The 17,493-nt window shown below is 39.4% G+C and overlaps 1 protein-coding gene across 7 annotated transcripts in view; it reads right to left on the reverse strand.

Moving 5' to 3' along the window:
- The window catches only part of CNOT6 (CCR4-NOT transcription complex subunit 6), a 51,757-nt gene that overhangs the window by 15,796 nt on the left and 18,468 nt on the right, over nt 1-17,493 (reverse strand). For all 7 annotated transcript variants that reach the window (XM_073355412.1, XM_073355410.1, XM_073355411.1 and 4 more), the window contains 2 exons: nt 7,340-7,453; nt 4,308-4,494 (listed from right to left, as the gene is read on the reverse strand). In XM_073355412.1, the coding sequence (XP_073211513.1) occupies nt 4,308-4,494; nt 7,340-7,451 (299 nt within the window). In that variant the 5' untranslated portion in view covers nt 7,452-7,453. The remainder of the gene's footprint in view (nt 1-4,307; nt 4,495-7,339; nt 7,454-17,493) is intronic.

Raw genomic sequence — 17,493 nt, forward strand, 5'->3', positions numbered from 1 at the left:
CTACATGGTCATAATTTTTTTAAAGGTTAGTGATAATTAAAATATTAAGGAATTATAAGAAATTAAGCAATTACAGTTGTGACAAGCTGGACCATAAATGGCTGAGTTAAGTTTAAAGGAAAATTAAGAAAATAAGATTATAGCCATTAAAATAAAACCAAGAACAAAAAAAAAGTTCCAGTACGATTATGGCTATTATATTACCATGTTAGCATGCTGCTAACCCTCTTTCTCTCTTTTAACACATCACAGCAAACTATAATTTTCCAATTAACTTTTGTTTTTCAAAATAATTCACTGCTTTGTCAACAGAAGTTAGATATCCGTTGATATATTATGTGAAGGCTATCAGGCACATAAAAAAATCCATTAAATTAACTGTGCTTCTGGCCTATAAAAAGTAATATTCTATTATTTATTTTTACAATATTACTGTTGAGATACTGTGTATGCCTTCTTACTTGGGAGAAATAGAAGTTGGCAGGTCCCAACAGCCCAACCAACAGGGGAAGAGAAATTGAATTTGATAACATGCCTTTTGCTTACTCCTATGTCTACACTTAAAATGCTACAGCTTAGTGCTGCAGTGCTTCAGCGTAAACACTTACTACAGCAACGAGAGGGGTTCTCCCATCACTGTGGATAATACACCTCCCTGAGGGGCAGTAGTTAGAAGACGTCTTTTGTTCACTTATCAGCCTAGCGCTGTCTACATCGGGGGTCAAGTCATCTTAACTACGTTTCTCAGGGATGTAAATTTTTCATACCCCTTAGAGATATAGCTATGCCAATAATTTTTCATTGTAGACCAGCCCTAAAATCGTCCAATTTAGGTATAAAGTTAAAATCTGTGATACAGTCACAATCATTACATAAGACTGCATAAGCCTTACATAAGAGTTACCCATCTGATTCTGCCAGACTAGAATTCCCTAGCCATTCCTTGCAAGATTTAAAAAGAGCATAGATAAAAGTAGACATTTTAGGAGGAAAAAACCATGGGTCCACCTACTCCATTCCTAGATTTCCAGGCAGTAACATATACTGCTTGGGGAGTGGGGAGGGGGAGGGAGAGAGAAAGAGATTTAGAAACAAAAACCCTACCAACTTCCCACCACCAGACTAAGTCATTCAAGCTTTATTTGACTACCACAAATTTGTAGTCAAATTTGTGGTCAAATTTATTTGACTACCACAAAAAGGCTGTTTGTCAGCCTTTTTCATTTGAAGACCCCTAAAATATTTCAAAAGGAGGTGCAGACCCCTTTGGAAATTCTGTAGTCTGTGGACCCCTACTATAGAATCCGTAGACTGAAAACTGACTGAACAGAATTCAACTACAAATGTTGCACATGCTTGGCTCAGCACGACATTTGACACAGCGGGAGAAAGGACGCTAAACTGAGGGCTTCTATGAGAACGCCAACAATTCCAGGTTTTCATCTGTAGGGAGAGGTGTTCACATAGTTTTGATTGATCAGAAAAAACTGAATGCCTTTTCTGGAGTCTGAAACTTCATTTTCATAGTCACCTTTCAGGGACACCTTTGACATAATCTGCAGACCTCCAGGAATTCACAGACCACAGGTTGAAAACCACTGGACTACTACATGGTTGGGAATAATATTCTACATGACCCTAAAGGACAACTAATACATTTTTCTTTATGAAGGTATCTTTTCGTCTAAGTGCTTTTGAGAACTCTGCAGAACTCTTAAGGGATGGGTGAGCTCTTGGTTCAAGGTGCTCACCGGGATTCATTCTAGGTATAGATTACAATTCCACTAACAAATAAAGTACAGTTTTCATAAATTGTTGAAGAAAAATGTTAAATTTGGAGAGTGGCATAGCTGAAGCAATCACTAAGGTTTTTTTCCCTAGTTCACAGTGAATAAGGATAGTTGTCTAGTTTAATCTCATCTTGGTTAATGCTCTTTGGTGTCAAAGAGCTCCCTTTAAGCAGCACAGAGGATCATAGCAAGTCAAACTAGTCCTTCCAAACAAATCAAAAGAATTTAAGCTCCCTGAAATCTTTCCCCAGTTGTGTTGGAGAAAAATTTGAGATAGTTTTTTTTCCTCTCTCCAAAGATTGGCAACTTGATCATTCTCCATTAGCTGGTTCACTGTCTCCCATTGTGTTGCCCTGTCACATGCATACAAAATTTGTTTCAATGACTTTGGATCTTAGACAAGCTATGCCCTTTATAAAAAGAGTTCCCAGAAAGGGAAGTTGAAGGAGCTGTTTATTGACTCTAAAAGAGATTCTAGGGAGTTTCAGTACACAATATTTCTCTGGTCCATAATACTGGCGATATTCAAAGCTGAAGTTACTCTGTTAGTCTGGAAATTATAACACAAACTTCGAGGAGAGTGCAGTAGCAGTCAGCAGGAAACACAAAACAACTATGGGATTGAGAGCTGCAGAGCACTATCATGTAGGAAGCACTTACGGACTGTTCTTCACTTTAACCCCAGTGGGAAAAAATCATGGATCAGCTGCAGTTACTGAGGATAGTGTGTGCGCAGTGGGTGAATGCACTTTTAATGCCTTTCGTGTCTATAGATCAGGATTCAAATATTATGCTTGTCACAAATGGAAAGTAGATTGGTGGTCTGATCCTAGTTTGTTAGTGCACATTTTGCAGCCAGAACAAGATTTTATATTCTCTGCTCAAAAGAGGCTCAAGACAGGGATAGCTGGAATTTTGTAGAATCAGGATTGGAGTACATTGGGAAAATGTTAGGAAAGTTTGCACAATATCTGCATGCACTATTCTGCACAGTGCTATGCTAACATCATTTGCACAAGAACATAATGTGCATTAATTTTTAAAAGGAAAAGGGCTTTATGAAGAGAAAGGAACACTAATTAATTCACAAGGTGAATCTCAAAATGTTTCAGTAAGTTTAAGATGAGTAGGTGATGATACTGAATGACAGCAGGGTAGGGGGAAATTATTATTAGTAACTGTAATTAGGGCAAAGGTGGTAGGGGTAAAACAAACCAAAAAAAAATCATCTCAGAGTTTTGGGGGAAAATGATGTAAGGCACTATCAGTATTTCTTACGCAGGCTGAATTCCGACTGTTAAATAGGGCCCACAATAAATAATAGTTTTAAGAGCTTAACTACTCTAGAATTTATTGATAGCTTACTTTCAATTTTAATCAACTAGTTTAATTTTTTCAATAGGGTGGAATTTTTCCAAAGATGAGGAAAATACAATTATTAGTATCTCAAGGTGCAACCTAGCCTATCATCCCAATGCAGGTGTAATATAAAAGCTATGGTGACAGTCAAGTTCTTTTTTAAATAAAGTTTATATGAAGTCTCAATATTTTCGGGTTTTTAGATTTAACAAAATTAACTGTGGTTGACTTCAAAACAGTTAAAAACGCAACTGTACTTTGAAAGTCTGGGAGTCAAACACTGGTACTGTACGATAATCCCACATACAGTACTTCACAGAGGTTGTTTATACATTGGCAATATTACCCTTTAAGGGCAAGAGAAATCTGCCCATAATACTTGCCCTTCCCCACCACCATCGAAGAAGAGGACTCCATTAACAAAATTAAATACTGTGGCCCCAGTTAAATCCAACTAGCTATAACATTAATATGTTTTACTTCCAAAAAGAATTTGTTAATTAACTTATTCTATCCCTAGCCTTGTGACTCTTCTACACCTTTCAACCTGAAAGCATAAAAATCCACCTGGCTAGCTAAAGGAGAACGCCCCCCCCCAAGATATCTGTTGCTATGCAAATCTTTTGGGTGTTATAAAACTATGGTCATAAAATTAAATTCTTAGAGTAGTAATTTAAGATGAACAGCCACTAACTTTCTTTGATTACCTTTATTTAGAAATGTTTAGTCTGCTCTTATTATTATTATGTAATATTTGTATTACTATAGTGCCTAGGGCCCCTTTTTTCCTCTTGCCATGAATTAAGGGGCAATTCATGCACCAACTCTGTGGGTGTCAACAATTCTTCAAGAGCAGGACCCCTGCATAAGGATTTGGGGAGGGGGGGTTTGGTGTGTGAGAGAGAACGAACCTGATTTAGCAATGCCATGCAAGGTGCATGCCACCATGCTCAGCTCTGTAGGAGCTCACTGTGCACTCCTGCATGGAGCAACTGGGGATCAGGGCAAAGATAAGAGTGCTAGGGCTGTAGTTACAACTCCAACCATTAAGAAAAACTGTTTATATTGGCTTAGGTTAGCTACAGAACAGAATCATGCCAAAACCTGAAACTGATTTCCGCTGGGGTCTCAGATGAACATAAAATTCAATTTCCATACCTGAGTGACACCATGTTTCCGAGTTCTGCTGGTAAACTACGGATTTTATTAGAGGACAGGTCCAGATATACCAGATTGTGAAGCTTGGCAATGTCTGAAGGAATACGGGATAAGGAATTGTCACTGAGATGCAAAGCTGTCAAATGGGTCAGTGACCATAAAGATGAACTTAAGCTTCTTACTTTCCCTGTAAGAGAAACACAGGAGTAAAATAAAAATAACTTTGGACATTTCAAACATCTGATTTTAGCATTAAATGAGTATTTTATGACATCTTATTTGAACAGTGTTTAGAGTTTTCTGCAATATGGTTAAAAATGAAAGATTACATAGAAGGTACTCCCCTCTAATTGCATGACATTTTGATGGCACAAATACATTTTCCTTTAAATTTTCTTGCCTGTGATCTTTCGACATTTTTGGGCCCATGCTTTAAGCCTTGGACATCCTCTTCCTTTCTGAAAGTGCTACATAAAGCAATTTACAGATTTATGAACTGATCATGCATTGAGTATTTTACATGTGTTTTTCAAGTGAAACACTGCACTTTTTAATTGACCTTTTAAGTTTTAGTGCTCTTGCTTTGAAGGGGAAGAGGGTTCTCTGCGGTCTGCCCTTATTCACACACCATCTTCTAAATAAAAAGGCTTTCTTTCATGCCATTAGTTCAACAAAGAAGAGCAAGCAGCTTCTTCTGGTGTTCAACAGTGCTATTCCTGTTGTAACTATAACAGTAACTTTAGAACACGTGTCCCCAAACTGCACTCTATTAAAAGCTGTACTGGCTATGGCCATGGGCTCAAGAAGCACACCTATTTTCTGTAAAATGGAGGATATTAATGTTGATTCATTTTAAAAAGTCAAGCAATCTACCCCTCCATATGGCAGGAACTTGAAGTATCATAAGGGACACCATTAGAGACATTTCTCGTGCAAGGCTGACTTCCCACCCTTCAATCAGAAAGACCATCTAGACTGTATCAAGAGAACTGCAGGAAAATCAGAACATCATTTCCTCAGAGGCAAAATAGGCTCATTAGCATTTAACAGACTTTTTATAGTCTATTTAGTCATCTATGAGCCAATGTTAAACACTCTTTCCATTTAAATAATTATACTCCAAATGTATTTGCTCAGTACCTTTTTTTTTTTTTTTTTAAACTCTCTTCCTCCTACGAAAAGCTGAACCGAGATAAAATGGTATTTTTCCCTCCTTTAACTTTTATTTCTTTATTTTATTTAAGTGTGTCCAGAATTTTCACCACTGGCATTGGGTGAGTGGAGGGAAAGAAGGGTCACGTTATTCAGCTTAATTTGAACATTTTTCCTGCCAGGAATAAAAATCCTAGCTACATGGAGGTACATAAAGACAGACAAGTTACAAGGAAAACACACTGAATTTTTTTAACACATATTTTAAACTTTCAATACTGATTTCCAGGTAAATTCAACTGACAGTATAGAACAGTGCATGGAATATAAACCGCAGCCAGTACAGATGAGATTTCAACTCATGGTCTCCTCTTGGTCAACTCAGAATTTTCCCTTCGGCTACAAGGGACTGGTGGGATAGTGTCACACACAGGGCTTGTCTACAAGTATATTTTATGTGCATCTATATCTATTTATACATAAAACCTTGAATTGACTGATTGTCAATTAACTCTGAGTTAACACCTTTGTAAAGACTAATCTGGATACTGCTAAATAGTTTATTCTAGACTACAAACGTTTGTAGTGTACCGTAGACTGATCTCTAGTGGAAAAACTGTTGTGTAATCATAGTCGCACATGAGGAAGATTTTGCTTATGGGACCTGTTATATTATTACTGCTAAAGATGGCAAGTACATCTCAGCACATTTCTTTTCAGTTATGGAGAAAAAGTGATCAACTGAGAGACAAACAATAACTGATATTGGATTAATCTGCACATACAGAGAAACATGTAGACCAAAACACAGATGCTAGAGTTTTCTATTTCTTGCAAAAGGGTCTGAAAAAGATAAAACAATCCAGTGAAAAAATTTAAAAAGGGGGGTGCTGGTAATTTTTGAATCTGCTGTATCAAACCAGCATGAAAAATTCAAACAGAACTCAAAGTTTACATTTTGTTTTGTTTTCTGCCATTATTGTAACTTTTCATAAAACAAAGGTTTAAAAGCTCCTAGTAACTTAACCTTCTACATCAACATTAACTACGCTGTTATGACTCGCTCCAGCACAATAATTTTACATCTGTATAGCATTTTTCATTCCAAGAGATCCTGAAGTGCTTTACAAATGCAACTATATGCAGTAAAAAGGTACTATAATTTTGGTGGCAGAGTCTGACCTGACAACACTTACTCAGGCCCTAATTGAGGAGAGCGCCTCTAGTCAGGAAAACACTTAATCACATGCTAAAGTGCTTTCCTGAATCAGGCCCTCAAACACTTAAGTCATTCCTGTGTACTCCAACTGACTTCAAGTAAGGGATGCAGGATCAAGTCCTTTAACTGGAAATATTAAGTATGTACAGGAATACCTTATCAGCCATTCAAATGCAGCAGCTGTGACCTGTCAAACAGCACTATCATAAAACAGTTTAGGAGAGGAAACAACGTAATTTAGCTAACCTAAAATTCAAGCAGGTAGAATGCAATTGCCCAATTTTGGTCAAGGCACCAGATTGAAACACTTTTAACATGTATGTAAAGTGCCCAGGAATCTTTAATGACCCAAAGCGGTCACAACCTTAGTTTTATCTCCTATTTGTAGAGATCTACTGCTGCACAGCATTTCCCAGTACCATGTTGGGCATCAGTTTACTAGAAGGAAGAATGCATCCTAATTAATAAACACCACAACTTCCTGTAACTCCTTAGTGTTCCTTAGGTTTCCTATTCAAATACCAAGCCTATGTAGCCCAACCCTGCTTACTTGTGAGGGAATATCTATCAGATAAAAGTTTATCTGATGGCTAGTAGAAGTATTCAAATTTTAAATCAAATCCTCATTTCACCACATAACCAGTATTCCTCCATTTCTTACCACTTATTTCCAACTCTGCCCAATTTGACTTCTTTCCATTGGCTGCTTCCTCTGAGGACATAATTGTGTACATCCTCCGTGGATCAGGTGGATCGTACTTTTCTTTGGGCATTCCTGTTGAAATGAACAGAAAAATACCACTTTGCTATATTATTCTATTTAACAAACATATTACCTTTACTCTAGATAGAGATTCTTCTTTTAAAGAACTACTTCTATATGGAGAGTATGTCATGTTAACTACATGTACTATCCAACTCTTCAGTCTGAGGCAACACTTTTTCTGTCATGTCACAAACTTCACCGGGGGGAGGGGAAGAGAGACAGACAGTCCGGCCTAAAAGAACACAGGCTACTGCAACTTCTAACAATAGCAGAAGGTGGCCCAGTCTCCATACAAAAATTGCACCAATTGTATGCAACTCAATTTAATAAAATTGGTGCAAACCCCTTGTGTGGATGCTTTGAAAATCTGTTTTTGAATTTCTGATACTGATTTAACTTAATTTGCTAACTAAACTGGATCATCATATTTAGTTAAATTGGTGAAAATTGTGTGTTTAGACCAGACCTAAGATGACCTGCAGGCACAACGTAAAAGAATTGGGAAGACATCATCCTGAGGATGGGTGGGTTCACAAAGATGAACCAATGTTCATGAATCCTCGCACCACATGCAAACCCTCCAATCAAACCCAGAAAGCCTGCTACAGCCAGGGTCTTGCTAGAATGCAGTGAAACTCTCTTGTTACAGAATGCAGGATTAGAAAGTTCCTCAGTATTTTGGCTTGTATAAATAGGAATATGTTTAAACAAGACAACGCAAGAGTTGTCGTCTTGTTCTCTTAGGTTTAACTACTACTCAGCACATACAGTTGTGCTGACACCAACATCCCTGCCTTTTACCTGCTTCCATTTTTTTGTGTTATTTTTTATTATGTTAAAAATCCTGAATCCACTGATAAGCAGTCTACTTTATTAAGTATTAAAGTATTAAGTGGTTCAAAGAAAAGGACAGGCCTACATTTCAAACAGCATTATGTTATGCAATTTTCTGAACTGGCTGATACTATTTAGAATAACGAAGATGTTTGCACTTATTCATAATGTATTTTCAAGAATTATTAGCAACAATAGTTACTATGAGAAACTGTTAAGTGAAATGGGAAGAGAAACATTAATACACAAAAGTTACCAGAACCCTGTTTTTTCTGCAATTTACGAATGGCCACAGTATCCACCATGCCACGGAAGGGTTAAGCTTTTGTTTTGTTTAATTCATTTATGTTTGCAAAAGTACCTTTTCAAATCTGAACCATTACATATTGCCTGCCTAAATATGAAAAGATAATTTAAAGTGATGCAGGAGTTCTTTCATCCATCTCAACAGGTGTTAACACTGAAATCTTTCAATGAAAATTAAAAAATAAATAAACAAACCCAACACTTAACTACTTTGCTGCTTATTAATTTTAACACAAACATGACTAAGGTACTTATCCATTTTTATTACATCCATTGGTGTGTATTTAGGGAAGGGAACTGTAGATCAGCTGTGTCAAGAAACACTCGCTCCTCAAGAAAATGCTAAACTGCTAGTGCCCCCCTCACCGCTCCTTCCCCAAGGAGGAAAGAAAGAGAAGCACATCCTCTTTGGTTTCAAAATCCCACACTACATCGTAGTCCAGTGGTTCTCAACCTGCGGCTCAATCAGCACAGAGCTACAGCCCACGTGACATCCTCAGGGCCATACAGGAATTATTGGATGTGGCCCACAATGGTAAATAAATTGAGAACCACTGTCCTAGGTTTATCTAGCTTCCCCCAACCCCATCCCCATTAAGGTGCACAAAATCATTTTTTGTTAGCATAAACTCAAAACAATACGAGCTTATTTTATTTCCAAAACAAGCTACAAAAATACTGAACTGATTTTAATTAAAAAGATACTTTCTGAAGTTACTTGAAGATTATGCAGAAGTTTCAAAGTACTGCAAAATTTTCCATGGCACACAGCGTAAATCAAGTCAAGTAGTTTACCAGAGAATTTATATACCATTTCTCAAAATGTGCATGGAGCCATCCCATGCAATATCATTATTAGCTATTTGTCAAGTGCCAATAGTACTCTCTGCTCTTTTACAACACAAAAATATAGCAGTTTCTGCTTCAAGAAGCCCACCATCTAAACCGTAAGTACAGGAAGGCCCACCGAACAGGAACAACAGAGTGTTTTAAAAAGAAGAGTTATGGGAAGATTTAGATTTAACCTAACCCCGAGTGCAGAGACAGATATGTCAATGGAAGAATACTTCTGTTAATGCAGCTACCATTGCTCAGGCAAGTGGTGTTACTACACAAACAGAAAAACCCTTTGCATCAGCGTAGGCTACATCTAAACTACAGGTTTGCTATGGCCAGTATAGTCTGTGCCAGTATAGTCTCCCTAATGGAGAATGCTCTTAATGCATTGCAGAGACAGGCAGGGGAAACAGCTGTGAAACCTCCCCAGAGAGGGTTTGCAAGTAGTTTAGGGCCCCCTTTCGAGTCCCATCCCCCCTTTTAGTTTTCAAATAAATAGTCACTGAAAAGCAATGAAGGGTGGATGCATTCATTCCCTTTCAAGGGAGCCACATACTAAGGGAATTTAATAGGACAGTGTCTAAGAAGCCCCCTCCCTAACAATATTTGTTGCCAAGGAAGAGGTTAAGAATATGCCACAACATAAATGAACAGCCCTTTACTTCATTCTATTTATCTTTACTAGACAATGATTCTTCAACCTACTTTTATTTTCCTTAACTCAACAAACAAAATAAGTCCCCAAAATCCTGGAAAAACTTCCAGCACGTAAAGAGTCCAGTTACTGGAGAGGCAGCAGCAGATGGGGGCTCTCTTCAATCTTTTGTTCTACTCATTTTATTATTTCTTAAAGATTAGCGGGGAGGAAGACAACTAAAATAGAGCAGTCAATCCCGATAGCATGCAACAACAACAACAACTACCCCTTAACTAGCAAGGGCCTACATTCTGCTTACTGGGCTTATCAGTAAACTTCCACTCATCAACTTAAAAGGCTCAGGAAATAGATAATTATAAGTAAGGCTACGATTTTGTCACGGAGGTCGGTGGAAGTTACATGGCTCCGTGGCTTCAGCCTGCGATGGTCAGGAGCTGCAGAGTCCCCTGCCACCCATGGAGGCAGGGAGCTGTGGAGTACCCTCGCCGCCTCTTGCTGCCCCCTGAGTTCCTGGCTTCCGCGGGTATCAGGGGAACCCCCGAGCTCCCGGCCGCCAGGGGGGGTGAGGTCCCTGGGAGCTAGTGGTGGCAAGGGCACCCCGCAGCTCCCAACCCCCACAGGTAGTGGGAGGGACCTCCAGAGCTGCTGGAGGAAGGGGTACCCCACAGCTGCCCCGCTTCAGGCGGCTCATGAAGGCCACTGCCCCACTTCAGATGGTGTGGGGGCTCGCAGATCCCCATTTTGTCCCGGATATTTTTAGTAAAAGTCACGGACGGGTCACAGCTTCTGTGGATTTTTCTTTTTTTGCTGGGATCTGTCCGTGGCTTTTACTAAAAATATGAGACAAAATCTTAGCCTTACTTATTAGCACTAAAAAGAATTTAATAGGGCTCATTGTAGTGAGATCTTGTTATTTACAGTATTTTTACAAAATACACATCACGGTACAGTTACTAGTACTTTAAGAAACTCAGTAAAACTAATTTACAATTATCAAAATACATTGACAAACAGTTCTATGATGCATTCTTTGCCTGTTTCACTTGATAATTTGCAGTGGTTCTCCTATTTAGACAGAAACATCCCCTTGACAGAGGGTCCCCTCTTCTTTGTAAACAAACCTCAAACCCGACAAACTCCTTACACCGAACATGTATCTTGGAGGGTATTTATTCATAAGGGATATTATATGAGTTATCTACAGAAAGCTCATAACTTGTCAAGACTCAATATCCTGGTGATATGCGTGTATGGGTAATATTTAAGGAACACTTTTTTATATTCAAAGTATGCTTTATGGATTTGGAATAGAAATTAATCACCACGAGGAGAAGTACCACAGTGATGGCCCACTCAAGCAGGAGGGAGTTGTCACTCCTCCCTAATCAGCAGGTCAGGTAATGCAAGGCTAGCATTGACTAGCATTGCTCCCTCCCAAAACTATCCATGAAAAACCATCAGAGGCACAACCAAACAATTGAAACCTCTTGGAGGTGAAAAAGGAACATTACAGATTGAACTTAAACCTGGCTGTGAGAAGAAACAAAAGGCTATTTGCAGTATAACACAGGAGGAAGAGAAGCACTCTAGGTCCTTTCACTAAGGCAATGTCTAGGGGAACCTGGGTGCTTTTATGAACATTTGGGTCTTGGTTCTTGTGACACCAGCTAGCTCTGCAAAAGACTAAACTTTTGGGGGAAAACCTACTTTATTATATAGGAAAGGTAACTATTGATAAGTGTAGACCCAGGGTTGTATCCTATGATTTTGTATTGAAAGCTTTTATTTCCATTCATTTTCTTTCATTTCTAGTTATATCTTTATTCACTCTTATAATAAAACTACAGTAGGTTTACTTACGTGCTCACAATTGCTGTGTGGTTTAAGGTAAAACTGGGTACAGTACACTTGCACCTTTGGATGCAGAAGATCTGAAATTTCTGAGTAGCCAGTGTCAGGGGCTGTATATCACAGGGATGCAATTCAAAGGGATTGGAGTGCACTTATTGTTAACCTACAAGATGAAGTTAGGACAGACATTGTCCAGAGGAGAGAGCTTGAGTGGCTGAAATGCTGGTGGTGTCAGGTAGCTGACATCCAGCAACCACACAGATTCCTCCTTGCTGGAAGCAGGGGTGATTCACAGTGAATCCTCCTGAGTACCCCGAGAACCATCGCACAACGATCTGTGAAGGGGCAGTTCAATTTTTAATATCTTTTTTTAATCATCTTTCAGTGCGTGGCCCCAGGTTTTACTAAACAGATCCCACCCAAACCTTGTGCTGAATACAAATTAATTTCCTAATGTGTTCACTGTAGTATCTAGGCGCTTCACAGGTATTAATCCATTTATCTTCACACCACCCTGGTGAAACCGGGTGATATTAGTTATTCCCATTTTACAGCTGTGGACCTGAAGCACAGAGATTAAAGCCAAAATTGTCAGTGTTCAGTCATGTTGGGTGCTCAGCTTGAGATGCCTAGGTCCTGATTTTTCAGAGTGCTCAGCATTTTTAAAGGTAAAATACCTATTCAGCACACAACTGTGAGTACTTGGCACATCTGCAAATTTGGTACCAGCTGTACCATACTGGTCATCCAGAAAATGAACATCAGACATTCAGTGGCCACCTGTGAAAAGTCTGGTTTAAGTGACTTGCCCATCATCACGTAGGAACTCCATTGCAGAGACAGGAATAGAATCCAGTTCTTCAGAAAGGGACTCATCTTCCTTAATCATGAGGTGATCCTTTCTCTACCTGTAATCCTACTTCATTCACTATGTATCTTCCAATTTCTGTAAACAAATGAGGCAGGGGTACTACAGAAAACAGCATAATTCACTACAAAACCTTGATTCATCCCCAGAGCATGCTCTATCCTGTGCACTGACTAATGGACTATCTGGTACCAGTAGCAGGCTGTTATGTTCTGAGGACCAGACACTAGAAGAGAATGAGAGACACTTTGCCAGTGGGTTTCACAAATATTTCCTGATGGAACAAGATTAGAGACAAGACTTCTGGGTTCTGGAGGAGACCATGCTCTACTGGGGACAGGCTTGGAACACAAGGATACCATCTCCCATTGCACCTATCCAACCCCCGGCTCCTGTCTCCCCACCTTCAGCTCCTATCCAGTTCCCTACAACCCAGGTCCTATTCCTTCTGGATTGGGCAACTTTCCCTACCCACTTTCTCACTCCTTTCCATTCCAGAGAAGCTGATTTCGCTTTGCTGCCTGGGCACCAACAGGAGAAACACTGCAGGTACAGAAGAAAATCTGCTTTCAGATATGGTGCCCAATGCCACAGCTGCTCCTGGCTACCAGGAGGAGCAATTGCAGGGAAATTCTTGCTCAACTCCTACCACTCCAGGACAGTGCAAACACAGTATGGTGGCAAATAGGATCATGGTTAGGGCTCAGTGTTTGTCACGGAAGTCACGGACGGAGACTTCCATGACTTCTGCAGCAGCCAGTGTGGCTGACTTCAGGGCGTCCCAAGCAGCTGGCCCTGGACCAGCTGCTCAGGCAGCCCTGGGGACAGCCACACTGGCCACTGCTGGAATGTCTCTGCAGCCAGCCGGTCAGGTAGCCCTGCAGTCAGCCACAACAGCCGCTGTTGGAGCAACCCCAGCCCCATCACACCGGCTGCTGCTCTGGAGGCCCCGGGGACCACCTAAGCAACGACCGATGCGGCTGGCCCTGGGAACCACCTAAGCAGCAGTCCTGGCAGTGGACGAAGTGCTCCCCCACCCGCGTACTTCCCCGCCCTCTACTGCCCCCCACCCCAATTCAATCTGGGGTATTTATGATATAAATCATGGACAGGTCATGGGCTGTGATTTTTTGTTTCTTGCCCATGACCTGTCCATGACTTTTACTAAAAATGTAAATAAATTGTAGCCTTAATCATGGTCAGTGCAGATGAAATCTTGGGAGAATTTACCTACCAAACTCTCACAAGTCTCTACTGAGCATGTATAAATGTATTTTTTTAGGAGCCAACAACTTGGCCAAATTTTGGGCAGTTTTTCACAGGACATCAAAAGGCACATTTATGACAACAGGTTGACTCCCAGTCCAAAATTTCACACCCTTCCTCCAAAGCATGGAGATGCTAGAGCTTCTCGATGAAAATGCTGATGAATTTTAGCATGGCAAAACAATGTATTTTTTCCCTAATCTCATTCTTGGAAAGGGCTAAACTGTTTTAGCTCATACTTAAGTTTTTCTTTTTTTTAAATACAGACACCTGGCATTAAACATTTCTGTCTGAATGGTCAAAGTTTAACAAAAACTTTAAGCAACTGAAAAGGTCTTATAAAGATAAGTGTCAGGCAACTTTAACTATAGACATTACTGCCAGCACCTCCTGTAATATAATGTTTAATTTACTTGGACAGATTCTATGGCACGATTTTTCAAAAGTGCTCACTCTAGCAATTCTCACTGAAGTCAATTCAGAATCTCAGGTTCTTAAAACCTCTGAAAATTAGGCCATTAATGTTTGTGGAAGGTGCTAGACTATAATGGTGATTGAAATTCTTAATGTATTCCATTCACGGAACAGTTGTACTACAGACTCCGCTGCCCAGCAATGTCTCAAACCCTTCACTAGAGGGTTGACACTCTCCATATCCACTCAATTGTTTCTGTTGAGATCAGGGTGGATAAAAATCAATGTTTGTTTTTTTTAATTTAAATCAATTTTTTTTTATAAAAATGCTTCTTAGGAAAAAACCTATCTAAAGATAGTTTTAATTAAGATACATTATAGCTCAAAGATATCTTATCATGGAATAGGGATTATAAAATCTAATTATACAAGGGAGGGAGACAGGGAGAATTCTCCCTGTGCAGTCAGAGCGTACGGCTATCTTAAGCAGCCCATCTCTCAAGCACCAGCACAGGAAGAATGTCAGATTAGGTTTGGCCAATAGTACATTGTATTATGGGAACTCTAGGCTGTACCACAGCCCACAGGCAGCTCAGCATGGGCTGCTGTGAATTAGAGCTGCTTGAAGTTTCTGTAACTTATGCCTGGGGGGCCATTTCAGTATGTGAAGCAGTCCAGAATCTTGGATGATGCAAAGATGGCAGAAATCCTTCTTTGCCCCCTTCTTTTTGAGCAGCACAGAAACAGAACCTGTATATCTTGTTACCAATCCCATCTGCCACCTAGGGCTCTTTCATGCTCTTAATTGTTATATTCTCTTAGAAGTTTGAAAACAACTTGTTTCCAAACCCAATTTTGTAATATTCCATTTGTCAAGAATTTATTTCCTCCTTTGTTCCAAGAATAAGCAAGTGTTAAAAACAGTCATAAGTTAAACTTGCCATAGCCTTTGTTTACCGGCATCTCTAATGTCAGCACAGCACCAGAAATAGTATTTTAATTATAAGCAGCAGATCTAGGAAGAGTTTGTGTGTCTTAATAAAAATGGCTATTTTAAAATTTCTGATCAATAATGTGGTTTTATTTTATAGCTTTTTTTAAAAATTGGGCAATGTGTCTGAATGACTTTCCATACCAGCTTAACCATTTTACAAGTCTGATTTGAGTAAAAAAAAGTGTGACAATATTCCCTTTTAGTTTTAATGCTAGCATCCCATGTTTTGCTGCCTATATTGGGATAAGGTTCTTTAAAGCAAATGAAAGACATTTCCATTGGAAAAAAAATATTCAACAGAGATTACACGGAGTTAGAATATTTGCTGACATGTTACTATGTAGTCAGCGGAACATTTCAATTGTATTGTAATAGGTTGTAAAGTATGTCTGAGGTATAAAAAATAGACGTATTATTGAATAAAAAGGCTATCGACCTTATTGAATAAAAAGGCTATCGACCTGCTTCGAAGGTGAAGATTTGCCAATATTCGTTACTTTTACTGAAAAGGTGCCTAACAGAAAGTAAGTAGAAAGAAGCTTGGCTGACTGAACTTACTTTTAGAAACTCGACATATGTAACAACAGAAGCTAAAGACAGCACACCCTTAAAGGTGACTTGCAAAAAGGAAAATGTGCTTTTCCCCCGCCCCCCCTTCCTTTTGAGCTGCTTTATGATGGTATAAAGACCTGAAAGGTTTTTGTCAAGTTTCTGCTTGTTGTTTACATTTGTGACAGGTTGCAACTGTGGCATCCCCTTGTGGCCTGTCAGGGCACAACTCACCCAACTGTGGGTCTCTGCTGGAATGTGACTGTGTCCATGAAATCCAAGGTAGCAGTGCTTTGGCTCTCTGGCCAAGTCACACTTCAGTTCCATCCCTTCCAGGGTGTTAAGGTCCAAAGGAATTCAAGAGCCACAACACAAAACAGGGTCATCCAAGGGGCACCACCCTTCTATTTAGGGTTTATCTTCACACAGTCTAAGCTTCTGCCAATCCCCCATGGTCTGATCATCCATTCTAGCAAGGGCTTATCCGGCCAGCAAGCTAGCTCAGTCTCTGGTCTGCAACTGGGCCTACTCTCCTACTTTTAACTCCCCTCTCCATGCCTGACATTTGATGCAGGTATAGCAGGGTGAGGCCAACTGGGTTCATATGCTCTCCTTAACCCTCTCCTTGCCAGCGTAGGACCTATTTGTCCCATCACACACTATAAATCCTGGTCTTTTCTACTCTGGAAGATTCTGGTTACTGGAAAACTAATGAAACACTACAAGAGGATGAAAGTTGAGCAGTTAACAGACGGAGAAGTTTAGTCAGACAACTCAACTTAGTTTTTGTCAATAGCTATAAGACTAATGGCTTATTAGCACTTAAGATAAATATTTGTCTTAAAGATTCAACGTGACTATTCCTTCCACTAAGGTGTGATTTCAAAATGCCTAAGACCTCTAGAAAAAAGTGCTCCAGCAAAACCAGAGAGGAACAGATCTGATTACTACTGGTATTTCCAAGATATAAAACAAACAAAAACTTTTGAAAACCAAAGAAATCTCCCAGGTCTCAACACTATAAAGATTCAAAAAGGGACAAGTACTTGTTATAAAAATCCTCTGCAAGTCTCTGTTGAGTATTATATTAGTAATCAAAACGTTATGTTTAGTATTAGCAGTTCAATATTTTTTAATTTTTATTTGTAGTACTCTACAAGTAGTGGATTTTCTGTGGCGAACCACATACTGTACGGCAACAGCAAGTCCATAAAGATGCATTAACACTTATTACTGAAAATGTGTATGTTTTATCCTTTTGTCTTATTCTTAGGGATAAAGAAAAAAATTAAAGCAGTTAAGTCATAATTCTCTATTTGCAACAAGGCAATCTTTTCTATAATCAAATGTGATGTCAAAGGCTTGTAACTTTAAATACAAGAACAAAAATTCCTATTAGAACCAGCTCAAGTATGTATTGCTAATATGTTTTTCAAAAGTTTCCCCCGAGGCAGCAGCAGCTCCTGTAAATT

Source organism: Lepidochelys kempii, chromosome 8 (genome assembly GCF_965140285.1).
Source record: "Lepidochelys kempii isolate rLepKem1 chromosome 8, rLepKem1.hap1, whole genome shotgun sequence".
NCBI classification, from domain to species: domain Eukaryota; kingdom Metazoa; phylum Chordata; order Testudines; family Cheloniidae; genus Lepidochelys; species Lepidochelys kempii.